Source organism: Pteropus vampyrus, unplaced genomic scaffold, assembly GCF_000151845.1.
Source record: "Pteropus vampyrus isolate Shadow unplaced genomic scaffold, Pvam_2.0 Scaffold291, whole genome shotgun sequence".
Taxonomy (NCBI): Eukaryota; Metazoa; Chordata; class Mammalia; order Chiroptera; family Pteropodidae; genus Pteropus; species Pteropus vampyrus.
Window position 1 is genome coordinate 567038 of NW_011889072.1, and position 15100 is coordinate 582137.

The 15100-nt window shown below is 55.1% G+C and overlaps 2 protein-coding genes across 2 annotated transcripts in view; one reads left to right on the top strand and one right to left on the bottom strand.

Annotated features, from left to right (window-relative positions):
* PASK (PAS domain containing serine/threonine kinase) overlaps positions 1-7932 on the bottom strand; it is a 34518-nt gene extending 26586 nt beyond the window's left edge. The window contains exons 1-3 of the mRNA XM_023521083.1: positions 7810-7932; positions 1437-1701; positions 1126-1162 (exon numbers count right to left, since the gene is read on the bottom strand). Of these exons, the coding sequence (XP_023376851.1) occupies positions 1126-1162; positions 1437-1701; positions 7810-7885 (378 nt within the window). The 5' untranslated portion in view covers positions 7886-7932. The remainder of the gene's footprint in view (positions 1-1125; positions 1163-1436; positions 1702-7809) is intronic.
* The window catches only part of PPP1R7 (protein phosphatase 1 regulatory subunit 7), a 17157-nt gene continuing 9981 nt past the window's right edge, over positions 7925-15100 (top strand). Inside the window, exons 1-3 of the mRNA XM_023521084.1 lie at positions 7925-8078; positions 11223-11351; positions 14409-14512. Coding sequence (XP_023376852.1) covers positions 8027-8078; positions 11223-11351; positions 14409-14512 — 285 coding nt within the window. The 5' untranslated portion in view covers positions 7925-8026. The remainder of the gene's footprint in view (positions 8079-11222; positions 11352-14408; positions 14513-15100) is intronic.

Consider the following 15100-nt stretch of genomic DNA (forward strand, 5'->3'; position numbering starts at 1 on the left):
CCACCCAACCAAGGGGCATGCTCACGCCCACCACACCAAAGCCCACAGCCCAGCTACAGCCCTGACACTCCTTCCTGGAAAGTCACAAATCCAAGTGCTGCCTGCCATCTCTACTCCCCTCCTTCACTTGTCCCCGAGGTCACTCCTCTTCTCCAGGAAAACCACTCTCGCCAATACCTCCAGCGGCACCCCAAAGGCCTCCCCTACGCCACCCTCAGCCTTGCTGGGCCTGCCCTGGCAGAGCGCCCTGTCCCTCCGGCTCCCTGCCGCCTCCCCACTGCACCTGCTCAGCCTCAGAGCCTCCGCTCCACCCCCAGGCGGTGGCGGCTTTAAAGAGGCTCCATCAGGGGTGCGTGCCGTGGGCCCCACACTCACCCTCCAGTGGCCCGGCCGCCCACCATCCGCTTTCTTGTCCGCTTCATCCTTCTGGCAGCTCAAACACCCTACAAACCTAAGTCATCTTCCTGTCTCCTCTGGGTCCTTCACTGAGGAGTCCCCGACTTTCTCAGTGGCCCCTGCCCCGATTCTCCTCTCCATAGGCAGCCAGTCCCAAGGTCACCTCAACCACCTGGCACCTTAGGACTTGCACTGCGATGCCAGCTCTGCTTCTGCTCCCGACAGTGACCCGTCCGCAGGCCGGCTGAAGGCCAGGCTTCTGAGGGGCTGCCTGCCTGCCTTACGGGCCGCCGGGCCCTGCAGCTCTCCGGCCCTCTCCAGCTTGCTCCTGGCCACCCTCTGGACTCCCAGCCCTCCACACTCCCTGCAGGCCAGCTGGGTGCCAAGCCCCTGCCACCACTGTCACCACTGCTCGTCACCTCGAGACCAGAGCCACCGCCCCTCCCCTACAGCCCCGCTCCTCCCGCTCCAGTCCTCCCCACTGTCCTAACAGACCCCTGTGCTCCAGGCCTGGCCAGCTCCAAGCGTGCCGCTGCTGTCTCCTCAAGCACCCCCAGGCGACAAGCCCTTCAGGGCCCGAGTGACGCTGTCTTTCTCATTCTGTCTGGGTACAGCGTGTCCGGACTCTGGGGGCACTGGCTGACTTGGAGCAATGGGTGAGCGGGTGGGCAGCAGATGCCCCCAGCCCCCAGAGCACCACCCCCACGCTGTGAAGTTGGCTGCCCTCACCCTATCTAGTCTGCCCGCGTCGGAGGACCGCGTGAGCCTGCAGTGCGGTCAATACACACTGGCTGAACCACTTAGCCAAACCATGTGTCATTTGTAATGCAGCCCAGGCCAGGACAGTGTCCCCACAAGCTCTGAAATGAGAAATAACACTTCGCTCTATTTTGACCCTGAAATTTGGAGGTGAATTCCAACTGCCGGCTGAAAAGGAGTTTCCTGCCTAAGAATCACGCAGCGTGCACACGGCAGGAGGGCCTGCAGCACTGCCCACTAGCGAGCACCCAGCACCCAACCGAACAGATGTGCGATTTCACATTGTGTCGTCACAGCTGACGCCCACGACGACCAGAAGGAGGTCTTCACCGGAGAGTGCCATCCTGCTCTGGCAGAGTTTCGAAAGGCCATTCCTTCTGTTCAGGTGTCTGTGGGCCGAGGACAAGGACTTGCTGGCCTGCACAGCAGGGCCCTCGGTGGGCGCTGGCGAGGACAGGTCCCCACACAGGCACCACTGCTCCTCTTCAAAGGCCGGCGAGCCTTTGTCCTCCATCAAGAGACGGCAGGCCACGGGACAGTCGTCAACTGGAAAGCAAGGAGACGCTGATCAACGCCCACAGCGGAGAACACAGAGGTACTCGAACCAACGCATTCCCCCCGAGGCTGCATGGAGCTCGGCCCCAGGACACATGCGGCCTGGAGACAGTCGAACCCAGGTCGTGCTGACAGGTGCTCTATCAGAAACAAGCACCGGAAGAGATGGGGGAAGCAGGCAGAGGAGTGAGTGAGGGCCGTGAGGAGACCGGGCTGCAGGCCACGTGCACCGAAAACGCCCTCAGCTCAAGACGTGCGTCACCAACACCACGAGGCGCCTGGAATCGCGCGTGGAGCGCCCGCTGACATCGCAGCAGGAGTCCAAGGCTGGGAGTCTGCAGACGGGTCCGCACCGGGGCTTTGTTTTTTACTTTTTATTTTTAGATACTTGTGGATTTGCATGCAGATAGAAGAAAAACTACAGGAAAGTCCCACACGACCATTGCCAAGTTTCCTCCAATGAGACATGTTCCATAATTACAGCACAGAACAAGGGCATGGAGCCCCAGGCCAGCTGGCCTTGACGCAGCGAGGGGTCCAAGGGCTGGGGTGCCATGTCCACCCAAGGCACCATATGGACAGATTAAAGAGGAAAACTCCCATTATCATTATCAACTGATGCAGAAAAAGCATCTGACAAAACTCACCCCCCTTCCTAAGGAAAAAAACTCAACAACTGGGAAGCAGGAAAACTGCCCCGGGTGTGAGGGGCAGGTGTGAAGAAGCTGCAGCCAGCAGCACACCTAGTGAGGGCCGGCACGGAGGCCACATTCTGGCCTCCTCTGGCCAGCACTGCCCTGGAAGTCTCAGCCAGTGCACACAGGCCAGGAAAATAAGAGGCACACGTGCTGTCAGGAGGGTGTAACGGCGTCTCCATTCACGGAAGACACGGTCATATACTTAGAAAACCCGAAAGACTCAAGAACAGCAACCACCCAGTCTTTGAAGAAGGGGGTAGAAGGTAAAGGTTTTGAACAAAGAAGGACACAAATCGCATAGAAACACATGAGAAAACGATCACCGCCATTAGTCATTAGGGACGCGCAAATGAAACCCGCCATGAGCCGTCACCACACAACCACTAAGACAGCTAAGATCAAACAGAATGGCAATGCAAAGTGTGGGGGACGGTGTGGAGCAGCTGCACGTCACAGATCCCTGCTGGGAACACACGTGTACATGGGCCCACTTTGAAAAGCAGCGGGCCGCCCGCCCAAGGACACAGTGACCGCACTCCCAGGCACCTGCCCAAGAGAAGGGAAAGCGCACGGCGCACGGCACACGGCCTCCCGTGGACAACAGCTTCGCTCGCAACAGCCCACACTGCAAACGACGCACATGGCTGTCGCCTGGAGACTAGGTCAGCGAAGGGAGGTACAGCCACACGAGGGAACTGTGCTGGGCAGGAAAGGTGGATGAGCTAGTGACGCAGACAGCGCCGTGCATGGGTCGCAGAGCGGTCAGGCTGTATGAGGCGGCAGACACGATAGACACACCCTGTAGGTGCCGGTAACATAAAACCCCAGAAAAGACAAACCTAGGTCACAGGAACAGAGAGCAGAGCGGTGGCTGTCTAGGGCCGGGGGTGGGCAGGGACGGGGCTGGGCCGAGAAAGGGGACAGAGGAAACTCTTCGGGGGATGAAGAGGTCGTCTAACCTGATTGTGTTTGTGCCTGCACGGCTGTACCCGCGTCTCAGAACTCACTGAGCTGAGTACTTAGGGGCAAGTTTGAACGTCTATAAATTATATCCCAATAAGTTAAGTTTTAATGTTGATGGATGGGTAAAACAGGCATGCAGCTACAGCCAAAAAGAAAATTTGTGACTTGGAAGATATAGTTGAATAAAGAGCCCAGAATGCAACAGAGAAACAAGAACGTAAAAATGTGAGAGCGAAGCTAAGAGATAAAGGCTGAGATAACCTAACATCTGGTTGGAGAGAGAATGGAGAGGGAGAACCATCGAAGAGATAAGCTTGAACGATCTTCAATGACAAAGAAATACACCCACAGAGCAGGACCCTGGTGGGGACACTCAAGCCACCGGATGTGAAAACTCAATACGAAGCCATAGTCATTGTGTCAGTGTGACTGACAGGAATAACCAAATAGAGCAAAGGAACAACATGGAGCCCAACCAAGGGCCTCGCACCTGTCAGCACCGGACATGACCAAGGGGGCGTAAGTTACCATCGAAGAAACACGGGCTGCTCGAATCTATGAAAATGCTGGGGCAACTCACGGCCCCGATGGGGAACAATGACACAGAGGTATGGAAACATCATTCAGAAAAACAAACACCCACGGCCAAAGACGTACTTTGTCAAAGCCAAAACACTAAACTTTTAGAAGAAAATTAGACAGACTTTCTATAAGTCTTTGGGTTGAGCAAGTTTTCTTAAACAAGACACAAAAAGCTCTAGCTATTAACTAAGACTGACAAATTTAACATTAAAGTTGAGAATGTTCCCACACCAAAAAAAAAAACATTAAAAAAATGAAATAAGCCACAATTTGGGATAAGGTATTTGCCACATACATAACAGAAAATTAATATCCAGGATAGATTAAAAGGTCAGTATTTTTTTTTTCTAATTTTAAAAGACACAGCCCAATAGGAAAATGGACAAGAGATAGGAGTAAGAATTTCACAGGAGAGGAGACCCTAGTGGCGAAAAAACCTGTCACAAGAGGCTTAGCTTTGTTATCGTAATCACAACTTCATACCTGCTAAATGAGCAAAACTTAAGAATTCAAACAATACCAAATGTTGATAAGATGTGGCTCAGTGTGAACCCTAACAAATTAATTTCTTTAGAAAACAATTTAAGTCAAACGTTTGCCTCCTGGGACAGTATATTCCACTGTGAGATTTATATTCTATAGAAATTCTTACACATGGGCAGCAAGTCACACACACGAATGTTCAGGGCAGCGTGGTTCACAACAACAAAAAAGATAAAAGAAAAAACCTAAACATTCATCAGCAAGAAAATAGATTTTAAATTCTGTACATTCGTGTTATAAATTACAGAATGAAAACAAATGCTACACACACAAGGACAAATCTTAGACCTATAAGTGAAAAAACTCAAGTTACAAAAAAACTATTGATAGTAAGATTACCTTTTATAATATGCCCCCAGTCTAAATATATCACTTAGGGACACACACACACGTGACAAACCCAAACTTCAGGCGGGAGCTGTCCTCTGCGGGTCCAGCAGGCTGGAATGCTGAGGACACAATAGCACAGGGTCCCCCGGTTCCAAATCTGGGTGGTAGGTTTAAATGAGTTCACATTACTATCATGATTCATGACTAACACTGTGTTTATCCTTTTGTATGAATCAACTAGTATATACTGACGAACTAAGAGATGTTTTATCCAGCAGGCGATCCTGAAAAGCAACAGCTGGATGAGCAGGAAGCTAGAAAGACATTAAATAAACCATTAGAATGTGTTGCTTTCCTTCAGACAGCAACATTTTAATGTCACAGGTCTACATTTCCTCAATAAGCATCTAAGTGCATTAATTATTCCTACAATAAACAACAATGACATAATCATTGTTTTCAACTTCTACAACCAACCTACAAAGCACAGATGGGATCAGAGCTTCACACTACCCGTGGGCCACCCGGTGCTGCACTGCACACCCAGCACACCACACCGCCAGCACCAGAGCCCCACAGAGCCTCCAACGCCATGGCCACAGGCTGGCCCCTGAGAGCACAGAGCCTGGCTTCACCGGACCTTAGATCACTTCCTTTTTCACGGGTTTAATTTTGAGTCAAACACTAACCAGAAATGCCTGCAAGTCCAGGCCTAGGTTTTTAGAATGTTTTTTAAAGCAACAGCAGTTTGTGGGGAGGTGTTGGTGGAGTGGAGGGGGCTTTACCATGGGAAACAACCCAGAGAGGATCTCATGATGCCTCAAGAGTATTCCTATTCCCGTTGCCAGTTTTGATTCCCTAGGGTGCGCGTGATGCCCACCTCAGACCCAACAGAAGCAAGGAGAGGTTTGCAGGGAGCTCCTGGGAAAGTGCTCCTTCCTCTTATGGGTGAACTTCTGGAAGCAACCATCCTTCTGCCACGAGAATGCAAGCTGGGAGGCAAACTGCTCCCACACGCTGTAAAGCGGAAGTAGAACCAGCCTCAGCGTGAAGCCAGCACCACGGACAGCAGAGCAGAAGCGGCAAGAACGTCCTTCTCAGCCACCGGATGAATCCGCCCGAAAACCTGCCTTCCTCTGCACTTCAGGTTTGGGGGCCGACTGCTTCATTCACCACCAGAGCCATTCTGAGACTGCGTCTGTTTCCCGCATCAGGCACCCTAAACAATACCCAGATGATGGCTGCTGGAATGGAGGGTGTGAGCAAGGGCTTCCTGGAGGAGAGCCGGCGGAGCTGAGTCTGGCACTGTGAAGAAGCATCCAGGCAGAACCACCACAGGGCAAAGATGCCCACAGCACCCTTGGGGAGGAGGTTAATACACAGGCAAGCAGGTGGAGATGGGTCTGGAGGAGCTGGGCCTAACTCCCAGAGCCCCTATGCCTGCCCAAGCAGGTCGCTGGGGGGGCGGGGGGGCCCCAAAGCTACATCCTTCCAGGCAAGGAATTATGATGTCTTAAATTAAAGCAATGGCAGAAAGATGGCGAGGGGAACCCATTAGAGAAGACTCGACGAAGAACTGCAGCCAAGTCACTGGGTGAAGACACGTGGAAGGTAAGGGAATGAAAGGCATCGAGACCACATCCCAAGTTTTCAGCTCAGGCCACTGCCATTCTCTGGAGAAGAAAAACTGGTGAAGATAAGACGAAGGATAAAGCCCGGGGACGCATGGGGCATCCTGAGCGGAGATGCCGAGAAGCCGGGGACTGCACACCGCGGCTCACGCATTCATCCCAAACATTTACTGAAAAGCTCATATATGCAGCCAGGCACCGTCCGCAGCTCAGAGCAGACAGCCTCCGTTCCGGAGCTCACCTTCCGGGAGGACAAGCCAGAACAATGAAGAAAGCGCACAGTTAACTCCAGCTGAGGACCGCGCGCCGGGCGGGCTGGGGCTAAGGCGGAGACACTGAGGACCAGGGAGGTCCGGCCCAGGGCCCCAGGGCGCGGCGCGGGACAAACGGCCGCAGACGGCGAGCCGCCACCCGGACCGGAGCCTCACCGAGGGGGGCGAGCAGCGGCGGGGCACAGGGCTCGCACCCGCTCGTCTGAGGGCCGAGCCGGGCCCGGGCGGCGGGACCCCGTGGAGCCCGGGCCGGCTCTCTCTCGAGCGCAAGTACCTCACCTGGGGCCGGCAAGAGTCGGAGGCCAGACTTGCTTCACCCACTCGTAAGGAAGCCGATCTTCGCCTCCAGCCCCATCGGCCAATCGCAAAGCAACTCACGCCGATTGGCAGGCCCCTCAGGCCAACCACTGGAGCATGTGGGCGGGACTCATTGAGCTCGAGCGGAGAAGCCCGCGCTAACGGTTGCTAAGGACGCACTAGAAGTCTTCTACGGCGCCTCCGAGGAGCCAAAAGAGAGCCAACAGCGTCTCCGCCAGCCGGGTTCCGCAGACGCCGTTCCCTCCCGCCTTGGGTTCGAGAAGGGTGAGCAGCGCGGAGCTCGCCTTTCGGCAGCCTCGCCCTAAATGTGGGGGTCGCAAGGATGGCTCCCTCATGAGACCGCACGCCCGCGGGGCCAAGGGCCAACGGAGGCTGCGGCGCCTGCAGTGGGCTGGCGCGTCCCGGGCCCCAACCCGCTCTCCCGGCACCTACGGGCGGAGCCGGCCCCGGCCCCAGCACGAGCGCAGGCGTCCCCGCCGAGCCCGCCCTGCGCTGAACGTTAACTGGAAGCTGCCCGTTCACACGGGCTAAATCCGCGCGGCGGCGCCAGGACAGAGCCGGCCTATTGCACAGACGCAGCCACTGAGGCCCAGAGGCCCGCACTGCTCAGCCCCACGCGGAGACCCGCGACGAGCCCAGAGCGTCTCCCAGAGTCTCCTCTCCGCTTCCCTGCAGCCACTGCTCTGTGCATGCAGCCCCGACTGCCACTGTCCTCCTAACAGCTCCTCGCCTCCAGACGCCTCCAGGGCGCTTTTAAATTACCTGCCCCGGGAAGGCGGAGTGGGCGGTGCGGGGACTGAGGACGCGTGCAGCCTCGCGGGTGGACTACAACTCCCATGAGGCGCTGGGGCGCGCAGGCGCGTCAGAGGCTCAGGCCCCTACATTGGGATTCCATTGGCTGGGTAAGCCCTGAGCTTGGAGCCCTGATTGGCTGAAGGGCCTGAGGCGACAGATTCCGGAAAAGGGAACAGCAGCCAACATGGCGGCGGAGCGCGGCGCGGGCCAGCAACAGTCGCAGGAGATGATGGAGGGTGAGCGGCCTCGCGGGGCGCAGACCGAATGGCTTAGCGGGAGGGGGACGGCAGCCTGCATCGGCCTTTCCAGAAAGAAACGGGACGCCCTGCCTCCGGCCGCGGCCCGGACTCCGCCGCGCAGCCTCTGACAGCTGCCACCAGGCTCGGAGGGGCGGGGGCGGAGGCAGCCCCCCGAGCTCGCGAGCCCCCCGGGCGGAGGCTGCAGCGGCGCGGAAGGCGCGGGCGGCCCGGGAGGCGCCCGACCCAGGGCGGAGGAGAGAGCAGCGGTGCGAGTGGGTGAGGACTGACGGCGCGTGGTCCCGCGGTCCCGGCGTCCACCAGCTGCTTAGAGCTGGGCAGACGCAGGGCGCGGTGGGACCTGCCCGAGTTGGGTCATTAGTGCGGTGGCAGTAGAGATGGGTTTTCTCGGAAGCGAATGGGTTGTGAGGAAGGGGTGACAAGGAGCAGAGAGATTGTGGTAGAGCAGCGGGTGCCTTTTTTGCAAAGTTATCACAGTTAAAAGACTAGATTAAACTCTTTCATTTAGTTGAAAAAAATTATATGCATATTATTATATCCACACTCACACTTACGGACAGTTGTAGAGTCAGTTACATCTGAATGCTCATGTGCTTTTAGCTCCGTTGGTTTCATGGGGGATACAGAGGTCCTGGAGAGCAGCCACTGTCTCATATGTAAATACCAGGTGAGAAGAAAGCGAGCGGAGGGCGGAGGTGGTAAAGAGCTGACATGTTTAGGAGTGATGGCTGCACAACCAAAGCCAGCAACAAGTTGAACCTTAAAGGTTCAGCCAGGTTGGAGACAGAGTGAGAGAAAGATCAAAGATCATTTCAGGCCAAAGAAAACACATAGTCAAAGGCAAAGGGGTGTGAAGAACGTGGCCTCTTTGGAGGAGAGTTTGGCCAAGGGTGAGTCATTGTGGATGAAGTTGGAGAGTACCAGTGCAGCTGCCAAGAGAAGGTCATAGACGGGGAAACACTTGAAGGGTCTTGGACTTTGAGACTCTTAGGTCTTTTTAAGCAAGGGAGTGCCTCCTCCTATTCCCTTTTTTCTCCTCCTCACCCTCCGCCCCCCCCCCCCCAGCCATTTCCATGTCTTGGTAAATGGCAGATAGAAGACCCAGGCATTTCTCTCCCGCCCCACCTATCCAATCGATGAATAAGCTCTGAAGCTTCTACATCCTTAAAACCTCCAAATTTTCAAACCTCTTCCATTCCGACTGCCAATACCTTGGGCCAGCCCATAGTACCCAGTCACCTTACATGATGATCCTCTGTCACATGCCCCAGACCCTCTGGGGCCCTCAGGATAGAGTCCCAGGTTTCATGCTAGCTAAGCCCCTGCGGTCCTGGGACGGGCCACACTAGGCCATGGCCCAGGAGAACTCTCTCTTAGCCTTGACCACAGAGTGTCTGTACCCGGCAATGCAAGTTTCCTCTGCTATCTGAAAGTAGAGTGTTTCTTTGAAACCTTTCAAACCTAAGATGGCATAAAGCAAAGAAGCAATTACCTTAGGGCACATTTTGCTAATGGATGCACAAAATGGAGATAAAGCACAGATGTTCACAGATACAGTTCAAAGCCATGGCAACTGGATGCTGAGATGCTGGGTGTGGTCCCTGGGGAAGGAGCTTAGCGGAGCCACTCTCTCTGCTTGGGGTGCGTGCTGCCTCTATTAGGGCTCACTGCAGAACAAAATGACACCATTTTCTCTTTTCATATTTTTTCAGAAAAGCAAAAACCCTCCTCAGATTTCTTTCATTAGTGAAAACAGGTATTAACATAGGTCTTTCCTAAAAACGAAGTGGCATAAAGTGAGCTTTTGAAAGGCGGAGGATACCAACAACTGATGTCCACTGCTTTTATTTATTAAAAGCTAACTGCTTTTGTGCCTTTTCTAAGATACTATACGAGCTCCCTGCTGTAGATTTGGAGACCGAGGCTTAGAAAAAGAAGTAACTTGCCAAAGTTGTGACTCGAAGGGCAAGATGCAAACTCGGGAAAAGCTGCTGGCATTTTAGATATATTTGGAGTCAAAAATCAGATTTGGATTTTAGAATCTGATCAGATTCTCTGGCGATGGAGAAGAAAGTAGACAGGGCCGGACAAGCTGCAGAAGCCAGTTAGGAGGCCCAGCAGGAGCCCAGGCCCCGGGTGACACATAGCCAAGCCAGGGCGGTTGCCAGGGGCAGGGAGGAAGAAACGGATTTGGGGGTTTGGGAGGTGGATTTCCTAAGGGCGTGTTTTGTCCAGCAGTCTTTTCCTGGGTGCTTCCTTACTAGGCCCAGCGGGAGACACAGGATGAGGTAGAACGCCCTTCCCCTCATCCAGCCCCCCCCCCCTTGTAGATAGGCTGTAGTCGGGCATCCAATGTTAGTGCCGGGGGCTTCCACACCGGCTTCCAAGAGGTCATGGAAAAGGAAAAGAAATTTATCTGACAACTCGCCAGTGAACTTTCACAAGTCTGCCACATTTAATCATTCCCTATTAATTCAGACGCTGTTTACGTAGCAGCCTTTCAGAGCTCTGACCTGGCATCACTGTCCTGACGTTTGGCATCCGAGTCCTCACGTGGGGCATCGAGCACTGTTGGCTGACGTCTCCTTTTTTATTAGCACCTCCCGCACCCACAGTTTGATTCGAGTTAGTCTTGATTTCTTTCAGAATGTGGGCCTGTGAACTGGGCTGGTTTTCTTGGCCAAGTGGATAGTGGAGCATGGATGAAGGTATGTGGCAGAAGGGTCACAACGGCCCCTCTGCGCGGATGGATGTCCAGGCTGCACTGTGTGTTAGCTTTAGCGTGTTGAATCACAACACCCCGGGCTCTCAGGGTACCCGGCCACCGGCTAGGCTCTGGAACGCAGGCTCTGGAACGCAGCAGCGGTGCGGAGCTCACCTTCACACCTGCGCGCCTGCCCGCTCTGCCCTACCCCCTCCCCCGCCCAGTTCTCCGGCCGCCGCACCCCGCGGACGGGTCGTGGGGCGTGGGGCGTGGAAGACACTGCAGGGCTCGTTGAACTGAATTCAGCAGATGGTTTTACGTGACGTCTTTGTGACTTACAACTGGACGTCAGGCTGTTGTATGTTCTTCAGGAGTCCCACGGAGGTGATGGAAATTCTCATTGATGTGTGTGGGTTCAGTTGACAGGCGAGTCGAATCTGAGGAATCGGGCGATGAAGGAGGGAGGAAGCAGGGCAGCGGTATCGTGGCCGCCCTCAGCGAGCACAGCCTGAAGGACGGAGAGGAGCGGGGCGCAGAGGACCCAGAAGGTACCAGGCCCAGTTAAGAACCTCGAACTCACTAAAGCGGGTGGCTGAGGGCGGGGTTGCACGCGTGCGTCAGTCCTGGGGAGAACCACCGTGCTCCTGGGGTTACTTGTCCACTGTCTTCCGCTGCTGCTGCGTGTGCCCCCTCGGGCGCGGTGCCCACCCAGGGCGCCTCAGTGAGCCGGCTCACTCAGGACGCTTGCAGGCAGGACGTGGTTTTCTCTAACTCCACCGAAGGCAAACACTGCTAAAAATAACATTGGTACTAGTGTGTCACCCAGAACAGAACCGGAACATTGTTTTCTTGAGCGTATGTGCAGAAAGCGAGATTCGAAGTGAACATTATGGCTGACTGCTCTGACCTCCCACTGCTTCGGAACGGCCCCTCCTGCATGTTGAAAAGTCATTTCTGAGCCCTTCTCCACCATTTCACGGGCCTGAGGACGGTCTTCTCAACGGCCCAGACGTTAGGAACATCCTCGTATGTAGAGAATGTCCCAGTAGCCTCCTGTTGCCTTAGTGCACGACAACAACAAATGGATGTAGAAATGAGAAAAGTAAGTTCTCGGCCCGTAATGGCGATTTTTCACACTTCCCAACCATGATCTAAGGCTTTTTGTTCGTTTGTTTGCTTAGAGTCAGTTTACGTTGAAAAGAACGAGCAGAGAAACCATACGAACAAAGACGTCTGAGATACAGTTAGGCGAAAACAAATTTCTGAACAGCACGCCTGTTAAAATCTTATTTAAAGAAGATTAATATGTGGTTTTACCTGCTTAAGAGAGAAAACACATCAAATTGTTGCTGAGGGTCTCTGACAGCAAGTTGGGTCTCGTACCTTCTACGTTTTCCGAATTTATGCACCATGTACAGATTTTTAAGATGACAGTGTGCTCTCTGTGCCAGCGAAGGTGATCGGTCGCTCTGGCACGCTGGTTTTAAGTCAAAGGCGGTCAGCACGAAAGCCCCAGCCGAGTGCGTGACTCGGTCGTCGTTCTGCAGGAGGCACGGATGCCATGAGTGTGGGGAGTGGCGGATGGGAGCCTTCGCCACTGTCCGCCTCCGTCCCGGAAAGCCAGCCGGGCCGGGGGTGCGCCCCTGTCCTCACATCTGAACGCCTGGTGCTTGCGGAGGACTGGAGTGTCACAGGGTCCTGTCGTGGACTCCTGGCTGGTGAGCACAGGGGAGCACGGCCACACAGCAGAACAGCTGCGCTGGACCTGGCTGGTCTACACCCAGCGTTCTTTCCCCCAGACCACCAGCTAGGACTCCCCTCGGGCTGTGCATCCTTGTGAGTCCGTAGAGAAACCGAGACTTGCTCCTACCACTGCTTATGTAAGTCTTCAATGTAAATAAAACAAATTCAAACTTGTCAGCTGTTACCTTTTCACATGAGAAAAGTGTGATCAATCAGAATGCGTTTGGAAAGGTGTTCTACGCTGGTGACTTTGGTTCAGAGGGCAAGCCGACTTTCTAGGGAGCCCGTCCGTGCTGGACGCATCACAGACAGAACCCCTTGAGCCACACGACCACGTGTCCTAGGAGCCCGGGGCAGTCCCCGTTCCCACCGGCTGGCCCGGATGAGCATGATGCCCCCTTTTACTCTCGTAGTGTCTTGGTTTGGACACAAAGTGGCGCGGGCACCCTGCCTTCATGAAGTGCCTCTTTTGTTGCAGCTTCCTGAGTTCACGATGTTGGCTTTGTATGGTCTTTGGGGGAGAGGATAGATAATTTGGAAAGTTCTCTTGATTTTGTTCAGCTTTTTTGTTAGGTCCGTTGATAGCCTACGAGATTATGGATAAATTGTAGTAAATGGCATTTTTTTAACTAGCCACTGTTGATCATTCTGGAAGAGGCATAGTAAAAGACTGAAGTGAATTCAGCTAGAGTGGGGCCAGTGCTTCCTTATTAAGTTGGTCATGTGTCCAGTGCGCCCTCCGAGGCCTCAGTCCGGGAGCCAGGCTGACCAGCACACAGGAACTAGTCCTCGGGAGGGCGGGCTGCTGGCTGGCTTTGCCACTGGAGCACACACAGCCATGCCGTAGGGAAGAGGCAGCTGCAGGAGCCTGGCAAAACGGTGACAGTCAGCGTACATGATGTAGAGGAGAGACCGCAGCCCCTACTCCAGCCAGGAGACAGGTGGCCCGGCTCCTTCAACAAAAAATTGCAAGAGCAAAGAGGGACTTCAGAGAAACGCCGTCCAGCCACAGTATGTGATCCGACTCAGGTCCTAATCCAAGCAGACTGAGAGGAGGAACCCTAAGACAGCTGGCGAAATCGAGAATTACTGTCCCTCTTAACATGCCGAGTCCTTGTAGACCCGTGTGCATAAACAGATCCAGATGAGATGCAGAAAGGGGGCCGCTGGCTCGAGGCTGGGCCCTCCGCGGCCAGGGTGGCTCTTGCCGCCCTGCTCAAGTGGGACGGGCCAGAGCAAGGCCGGCTCCCCAGCTAGCGGGCCCTCAGATGGAGTCAGCCCCTGGCCGCTGCCGAGACCTGTCTGAGTCCTCGCGGGGCTCTGTCCCGTGTGCTGTGCTGTGCATCGTCTGGTCTTGCTCCCTGCAGAGAGGAGCATTTTTGGATGCTGGGCTGCTTTCCAAAGCGATAACAGGCACATCCCGGGACATCTGATGTACCCAGCATGGTCTGTAGTCAGATGGCCTGATTTATTGCCACAAACTGGGAGGGCGTGCCGCCTCCACCGCAGCTCGGCATCACCAGAAGGTGGTGGTGGCCTCCCCGCCCCTTCCTGCAGGCGGCTTCAGGCCACCTGCCCTCCCTCGGGATGTCCAGCAGCACAGGTGGAAGTTCAGAGACCTATGCTGGTGGCTGAACTCAGGAAACTCAGGATGCTTGAGAGGTGACCACTGTCAGACCGGGCTATTGACCCTCCCATGTCACCCAGATCCTCCGTGTGTTACCTGCTGGTTTGTCCTATGCATTCGAGTCGGCTCCGAGCCAGCTGGCCTGCGTGCCAGCTCTTGACCAAGGCCAGGGCTGCCACCTCCTGGCAGCGGGGGCTCTGAATGGGCTCTTTTTTTCTCTCTCTCATTTTTCCAGAAGGACAAGAGCTGCCTGTGGACATGGACACCATTAGCCTGGACAGAGATGCAGAGGTAATGCTGCCTGCTCAGCCCCGCTCAGGCCGTGCCGACAGGCCGCCCTGACCGTCAGGTCCCGTGTTGTGAGGGTGGCACGTTAGTGAGTGCCTGCCAGGAAGAGGTCTGAACTCCTTGGTTGAGTCAGATTCCTGCGTTCTTACCTGTCTGCCAATGCTTGTGATTGCAGTTCCGTTTCTGTCAACCGTTGTGGCAAATGAAACGCCTTTGACTCATAAGTTACTTGGGTCAAAAGTCACGTTGTAGATGGCGGGGTCCTGACCGCCGGTCTGAAAGCAGCTGCGGGCGGGCAGGAGACTGCGGGAAGGGCAGCAACCAACCCTGGGGTGCCCGGCGCCGACACGGCCGGGTGCATCTCCGAGCTTATGTTCGTGCTCGAGGGAGCTAGGCGCTGAGAGAGAGCTTTTGCACAGCGCTGGTTTGTGCAAGTTTGACCTAAAACTACAATAAGTCAGAGCTAAACCAAGAGCCGTGAAGCTGGCCTCCATGCCACTGCCACCTGCGTGCCGCAGAAGTCCTGTGACACCGGCTCACCTACTCTCCCCCACCTAGCCAGCCTCCTTTAGCTCCCGTCCTGGGGAGCAGGCCTGCAGGCCCCCTGCAGCTGAGCTGGTTTCCCTCGTTTCAGGACGT